General features: G+C 33.6%; 1 protein-coding gene across 1 annotated transcript; it reads right to left on the bottom strand.

The window, feature by feature from the left end:
- Positions 1 to 445: 445 nt before the first annotated feature.
- LOC110448126 (ketohexokinase-like) lies at positions 446 to 7,907 on the bottom strand. Its single transcript, XM_021494189.1, has 6 exons — positions 7,787 to 7,907; positions 5,293 to 5,430; positions 4,928 to 5,000; positions 4,542 to 4,662; positions 3,990 to 4,104; positions 446 to 1,327 (listed from the first exon to the last, which is right to left on the bottom strand). Exons 1-6 carry the CDS (start codon positions 7,840 to 7,842, stop codon positions 1,072 to 1,074), a joined length of 759 nt encoding a protein of 252 aa, XP_021349864.1. The 5' UTR covers positions 7,843 to 7,907; the 3' UTR covers positions 446 to 1,071.
- Between the last annotated feature and the right edge of the window lie 220 nt (positions 7,908 to 8,127).

The raw sequence follows: 8,127 nt of genomic DNA, 5'->3' as shown, positions 1-8,127 counted from the left end.
AATGGAATATGTGACGGAGCTAAATTATATAGTATTAATTACCGTATAATTACAGATAATAAATATAATGAGTTTGATAGGTTTTATACTTTATAAATACATTGTATGGTGTATAATGTAATATTTCAGTGAAACATTGNTGAGTTTGATAGGTTTTATACTTTATAAATACATTGTATGGTGTATAATGTAATATTTCAGTGAAACATTGGGTCAGTCTCTTATATGTGTGTTATTGTGTCATTGTAGGGTGTTTTCTATGTTACGTCTTGTTTGTGCTACGGTTGCTGTTGTTTTAAATAAATGGTGGAAACAAAGTCCGTCGTAGTCTGTGATGATTCCCCAGATGGGAGATAAACCCCACCCCCACCACATGTACATTGTGACGATTACAGGACGGGGCTGTACATTGTGACGATTATATGACGGGGCTGTACATTGTGACGATTACAGGAGGAGACTTTACAGTGTGACGATTACAGGACATGCTGATGACAGCGCGGCTAGCCAACGGTGTCCTGTGACATCCAGTTTCGCTGTCGTAAGGACATATAAGTAATTGGATTGTTGTCAGTAACAACAGTGAAGCGATTTCCGTAAAGGTAATCTGTGAACGTTTCTGTTATTGCTTGCCCACTTCATTGCCAGGAACTCTAATTTATGAGCCGGGTACTTCCGTTCAGCCTTGTTTAACCCTCTGCTAGCATAGCTAATGACCTTCTTCTTTCCCTTCTGTTCCTGATATGAAATGGTCCCTTGGCACTGGCATCTGTGTGTACTTCAAAGGGAAGTAAACAGTCTGCATATCCCAGAACAGGTGGTGATGTTGGTAAGCCTTCAATTGTTCGAACGCTCACTGTTGCTCTTTCCCCCCGGTTACTGAATCTGCTTAAACTGTTGTTTCTTTTCTAAGTGTCTAAGCTCACTTCGATGTGAAACGGTTTGGAATATCTCCAGTAAAGTCTAGTTAGAAAACTTTCTTCGTCAGATCCTGATCAGTTTTTATAATAAATTATAGATAATTACACTTTATGATATTCAAACCTAGACCACACATACAAACCAGATCCACTACCATATAATATCCCTCAGTCCATTGTTGCCCTTCATCCCACATTTAGTCCCGGCCACTTTACATCCCAGGCTAATGGCCTCCTGCACACTCTGACCTTGACACAGAGCAAACACAGTAGCAGCATTGAAGGTATCCCCGGCGCCCAGAGTGTCCACCAGTGTGTCCGGGGGAAACACAGGACTGGTACATAGGAGGCCGTCTCCAGTTAGGGCGGCCGCTCCCTCGTCACCCCAGGCACAGACCACCACGGCTCTGTCAACAACATGGACATATTCCATTATTATACATTAAGTACGAATTACTAGAGCCACGCATTCAAAGCATATACTTTAGTATACATTAAATTACAAAGTAATGGAATAACGCATTCAAATCATATATTTAAGCATTGAACTAGCGCGCGTTATGATTTGTTTGCTTGCAAAGCTGTGTCATTCAAATAGATCATAAATGCCATACAAAAACAGTTCAATACTTATATTTACGTTTTCTCTGCCTCTTATGTTCTTTTAACTTATAATTTATATTTAAAATTAAAAATGCAAGCCTTATCGACAGTCCACACAATTTCGTTCAATAGTTTGAACAGCGTATTGTCGCGTGCTGATTGGCAAACAAAATAGTACTTTGAAATTTTAACAAACACTTCAATTTTATTTCACAATTCAGTATCAATACAGTTGCGTATGATATGTCTATAGGGTGATTTAAGTTACCAATAGAACTCTGAGATGAAAGTTAGATTTGAAATTGTTTCGATTTTTCCCCGGAACAAATTTCGCGCATGGACAAATACAGTGAACACCGTAAATCCGACCTTGCCCTCCACGAGGGAGTTATTTTTGGAACTTAATTCGAACTTTTCTCTTTGCTCATTTTGTGAAGAATCCAGGCGTGAATTTATTTGTTGATTGTATGGGAACCTGACAACAGTCGGTAGATTCTATAACAGACTCGTTATTTGACATGTCGTCAGAAACTGAGGAACCGTCCGAGGATGCGAGACGCGTGAAACTGATAGCGTTTGAAGTGAGTGATCTTGCGACGGAGCACAGGTTCGTTACAAATGTGTGTGCTATGACTCATATCAGTAGGTTTGTAACATATGTGTCAGTAGGTCTATAGAATATGTGTATTTCAGACATTTGTAACGAACCCCTGTTGATCAGTGCAGTGTAACAGACGATATTTCTGATAAATTGCATGAGCGTTAAAATTGTTTCCATTGCCGGTATTGGTGATTTCAACCGATGTGCATTCTGTACGATATTGCAGACCTTGGTCTTGTTTTCGTTGTAATAAAAGTGTTTTTTATTTTATTTTTTATTTTGCACATAAATTTACAATGACATTGTCAAATCTCACAATGCCCAGCGATATTTCAGCAGCCGTCATGTTTATTTATATTCGATATTGTAGTTCCGGTCAGTGTTGTATTAATACGCTAAGAATTGTGTCTCGTGATGCATGGTAATTAAAGTACCATCAACGACACAGCTTTCAAAGAGGCTATATAGTGACAATGCCATGCAAATGTAAATATTTTAGTATACATTAAATTACAAAGTAATGGAATAACAAATTCAAATCATATACTTTAGTATACATTAAATTACAAAGTAATGGAATAACAAATTCAAATCATATACTTTAGTATACATTAAATTACAAAGTAATGGAATAACACATTCAAATCATATACTTTAGTATACATTAAATTACAAAGTAATGGAATAACACATTCAAATCATATACTTTAGTATACATTAAATTACAAAGTAATGGAATAACAAATTCAAATCATATACTTTAGTATACATTAAATTACAAAGTAATGGAATAACACATTCAAATCATATACTTTAGTATACATTAAATTACAAAGTAATGGAATAACAAATTCAAATCATATACTTTAGTATACATTAAATTACAAAGTAATGGAATAACACATTCAAATCATATACTTTAGTATACATTAAATTACAAAGTAATGGAATAACGCATTCGAATCATATACTTTAGTATACATTAAATTACAAAGTAATGGAATAACACATTCAAATCATATACTTTAATATACATTAAATTACAAAGTAATGGAATAACGCATTCATATCATATACTTTAGTATACATTAAATTACAAAGTAATGGAATAACGCATTCGAATACAAGATTATATATTACTTTTGTACTAAAAACGTTGTTAACCAAGCAAGAAATTATGATTAAACAACTGTCACAGTTAGTATCATTTTTATCTCTTTATTCCCTTCGCCCCGACAGGACGACAATTAACAAACCTTAATGTTTTATACGTGTACGTTTTTGTCAGGATTCACGTTTTATACACATCGATAACTGTCCATAACTAAGCAATAGATGAAATAGAGCATTGGACAACTGTCAGCTAAAATTGTTTAGGTACCCTGGTACTATGTCTTTTGAAATTGAACTGCCATGTTTTAGAGGAGTCGGACGCATTCTGTCATAGACAACACTTGTTTATTGAATACTTCTACAACATCATGTCTTGCACATTTGTAGCCCAAAGTAGGGAAGTCTTTTAAATCTTTTAAACTGTTCCAGCTATGACAGATAGATCCCTAAATCTCAGTATTTGTTTGGTTGGTTGGTTGCCCTTTCGCTTCTATAGATCCGTTCCAACAAATTCCTATTTTTAACCCTTGTACGAAAATAAAACAATTTTAATTAAAGTGACAAGGTTTCATCACAATGTCATCTTCAAACTTTAGCAAGGGGATCTTCATGGTAATTCTACTTTAACCAAACGTATGATTATAGAACTTTCATCATCTTAGGTACAAATATATATTTATTGCAGAATTTGGTTTGTTAGTAAATGGCTTTATTTTAAGTTAGGCTCGGAATGTTTATAATTATAGACATACCCAGCTTTACATTTTTTTATATAGGCGCGCACAGCATCCTCTTTAGAACACAAACGGTCTTCAGCAGCTTTCTCCTTAGAGATGAAAACGACATCTGCATAACGTATGAGAGTGTCTGGAAAGAACATAATATATACATGAAATGAATTTCTATTGACGAATACATGATATATGTAGTGTCATTAAATTAACAGAAATTTACTTCTACTTCAGTGATGTGTCAAAACAGATACATTGATGAAAATGCATCTGTGCATAATGTCATTATCAATTATATGATTGTCGTAAAGCATACACATTGCAAATGAAAGTTCAACTTTTTTGAAGTTCTCTAACAAATTTCGTCTTGAGCTAACAAACACCAAACAGGACACACTTACGGACAGAAAGATAAAAACATATAAAAATTCTATAAATATGTGCTACCAACAGGTATAGGTTACAGGATTGTGAAGGGGCATTCGCACACATGAATCTGTTGGGCAGTCATTTTCTTTGATATTGTTTTGATGACCCCAATTCCAGAAAAGACCTTTAGAAAACTCTACCAACCTAGCTCTGGACGTGCAGGTTTCTCCAGTTCCAGTGACACTTTGATCTTGTCGACGGCTGTCTCATTGTATTGCACCACTCTAAGCATTATTTGATCGTAGGCCTGTACTGCTGGTCTCGCCTGAATGTGTTAAGGTATATCACTGCCTATCAGTAGCCAATAGGATATTTCAGGATTTTAATAGGAATTATATATGATATATAATTATTATTATATGATGTTAATTATAAGGGGACATTGTTTAATATGCCGTTTTAGAACAATATATACAAATTGTCACATTACATTAAATTAATGCAAATGTTTGATTTAAAACTTTTGTTTTTAAAGAAATCAATTGCCTCTTAGTGTATAATTCCATATCAACAAAAAAAATAAACTTTACCTCAATGTGAATCCATTTATACTGCGACAGATCTAAGGTTTGGAAATGACTAAAAGTAACCTCAGGTAAATTACTGAAAAAGAAGTTAAAATTAAGCAAAAATATTCCTTTTGGTTCAAATTTTAATCTTGTGTTCAAGTTTGAAATGTATGAATAAAATTTCGTTTTTAAATGTTTATACTAATCAATTTTACATGTCCTCTAGTTATTGATTTTATTTGTTAAAATTATATGGACATTTGTATTCTTTGTGTGTGGAAACCGATGAACACTTGAACAATAGAAAAACACAAAAAGAAATTGAAAGAAATACACAGGGAATAAACTAATGTACGGTGAATTGATATTACAGAAATCCTATTTACTTGGCACAGTGCAGAATAGTCCTGGATCCATTCGATTGGTTGATAATCACCATGGAAACAGGGGTACGACTTTCAGGTTCACACACCATTGCATTATCAAATCTTACTCCATAACGTTTCAAATTCTCCCTAAGAAAACTGAAAAGTCACAAAACAATTTCATCAGTGCAAATACTAAAATCATTTTAGCTGAACTGTTATTTTAAGGAATACTTTATAGTGAGCGCAGCGAACTCTTTTTTATCTCGTACGTGTGGTATGTATATAGTTAAAGCAAAAAGCTATATATAGTAAAACAAAACGAAACTACAATACTATCCGATCTTTTGCTCCGTTTATTATTATTATTAAGTCCCCCAACTCAGTGGGGGACTTATTGGTTTTACTCCGTTTCTTATTAAGTCACCCAAACGAAGGAACTACTAATGGGATTCCTATTATACTTTGCATACGTAATCAGTACGATGTATAATCGTGCAATGCCCTAATGATATATTAAACAGAGAAATTGCTACAATTGTTTTTTGTTTTTTGTTTTGCAAGTCATTAGTGCCCCCTGTTCATACCCTGCTGCTGTTGCATGAAGTAGTTAGAAGTATAGAACCATTTAGTATCAATATATATATCATTGGTAGGAGTGATAAAAAGTAAGGGATACAACAACATCAAAATATGAAAAAAATAAAATGAGGCAATTCAGCTAGAAGATTTTGATAATGTAGCATATGTGTAAGATGTATTGCCAGTGTTCTATGTGTAAATCTTTCATCCCATCGAGTTTCAGACAAAAAGTCTCTAACGGCCTTTACCGTTCACATATCATCCACTCGAGAAGAATCCAGATTAAACCACAGAACACTAAGCATTCAAACTTAGCACATTTATGTTTTACTTTATTGCACCCATCAGTAAAAACAGCATACAAAGCTTAATCCCTTAGGTGTATAATATTAAAACATCAATGTAAATATAACAATCAGTAGAATCACATAATGGTTTAAGGACAGTAATTTTATCATTTATGACTATATATAACAAAATTTATAGATTGTTTTAATTAGTTAAACAAGTCTTCTTGTGTTGTATATATATTTTAGAACACTATCAAGTATAGATTTATTTTCAGTATTGTTTAACACAGTGCTTCCATTAAGAACGCATTAGTTTCGTTGCATTAGCAACAATACAGAGGATTCTGATTGGTCGAAATTTATAGTCTAGTCACAAACTCTAATTATACTATAAACCACTGAGATACCTGGTCACAATCACTAAGTCTAATTCACTGAGTTACATGTACCTGGTCACGAACAGTAACAGACGCACTACCTATGGACAACTGAGATACCTGATTACAAAAAAATATAGTTCACCGCGATACCTTGACACAAAACTTACTACAGACCACTGATATCCCTGGTTACAAACTCTCACTATAGACCACTGAGATACCTGTTTACAAACACTTATCATAGACCATTGAGATATCTGGTCACAAACACTTACATTAGACTATTGACGTAACATTGCCTCAGAGATCAAGTCCAGTCAAGATGCATTTTTTTCAAAAATATCACTTTTGTGAGCTGTTTACATAATTGAGTTGTTAGTTTGTAAACAACTTCATGACGAACACTGCTTTTTAAAATATGTTAATTGCATTCATAGCCTTACGCATCGAGATATATACAGTTGTGAAAGTTAAGTGTATAAATTACAAAATTATACAAAACATAGTATGGTAGGTTTTCACTGTATTGTATTATTTGTTTTGTTAATTGATTTCGGTAACATTTTTAATTCACACTATAATAGTGTATATTCTGTCAATTTTCATTCTTTGCTATATTAGCATTGTATGTATATTCCACTTCATAGTGTTTTAATCCTAAGTCCTAAGTTATTCTTGTGTGATATACAAGTATTCATTCACTATTAACTATGTCTTTTATTTATCTATTCTGAATACTACTACTGTGATCACATTTAATGCTTTTCATATATTAACACCATTTATATATATATATCCCGGGGGCCTTTGTTGGTAGGGGACTCCCAATCACTTAGAAACCTGTGATATGTATACTTTCTTTTTCTGTGATGACTATTACTGTTTTATCATTGATATATGTGATTATCTCCCTTTACTTGCTATATAATATGTTATTGTTATTTTTACATATGTTTGTCACAATAATAGCTCTCGAGAGCTAATGTTCCTTGTTTACCTGTATGCGACGTTAAATAAAGTTTCTTGTATCTTGTATCTTGTATCTTGTATTTCTGAATCACCAAGTATATTAATTAATGAAGAAGCTATATCAAAATGCATGTTGATTTTAGTGTGTTTAGAGAAAAGAATCTATGTAATTATGAGAATTGCTAGGCTTTGCATAACTGTCAATAATTTTGTTGTTGTCAACTTTAATTAGAACCTCTAAAAATTCGCTAATTTCTAGTGAATTTCATATATATATATAATATAAAGACATACTCGCTTTCTAAATCTGTTGCCATGGCTCCCATGAACTCTGACCTCTCCCCGAGCATTGCCAGTACAGTACTTGTTGTGGAGGCATTTCCACCTCTCTGCCAGTAGTAGTCCAACACTCTGTAACAAACCAGGTCAAGGTCACCACATCAAGGTCAGAACAAGGAAGTGACACAGGTTGACCAAGTAATGGTTTCAAGCGACATATCTCATATTATGCTCAATAGGACACTGTAAACAGTTAAGAGTTTTAACATTTTTAAGTTTCAGGTAAATATTTAGACAAAGTAGAGGCACGTTGAAGACATGATCAGGAAAAGGCCAAGGAAAGGTCAAGACAAAGC

This window comes from Mizuhopecten yessoensis, unplaced genomic scaffold (genome assembly GCF_002113885.1).
Source record: "Mizuhopecten yessoensis strain PY_sf001 unplaced genomic scaffold, ASM211388v2 scaffold3853, whole genome shotgun sequence".
NCBI classification, from domain to species: domain Eukaryota; kingdom Metazoa; phylum Mollusca; class Bivalvia; order Pectinida; family Pectinidae; genus Mizuhopecten; species Mizuhopecten yessoensis.
Note: the sequence above shows the minus strand (reverse complement) of the source record. Positions and strands in the feature narration are given on the sequence as shown.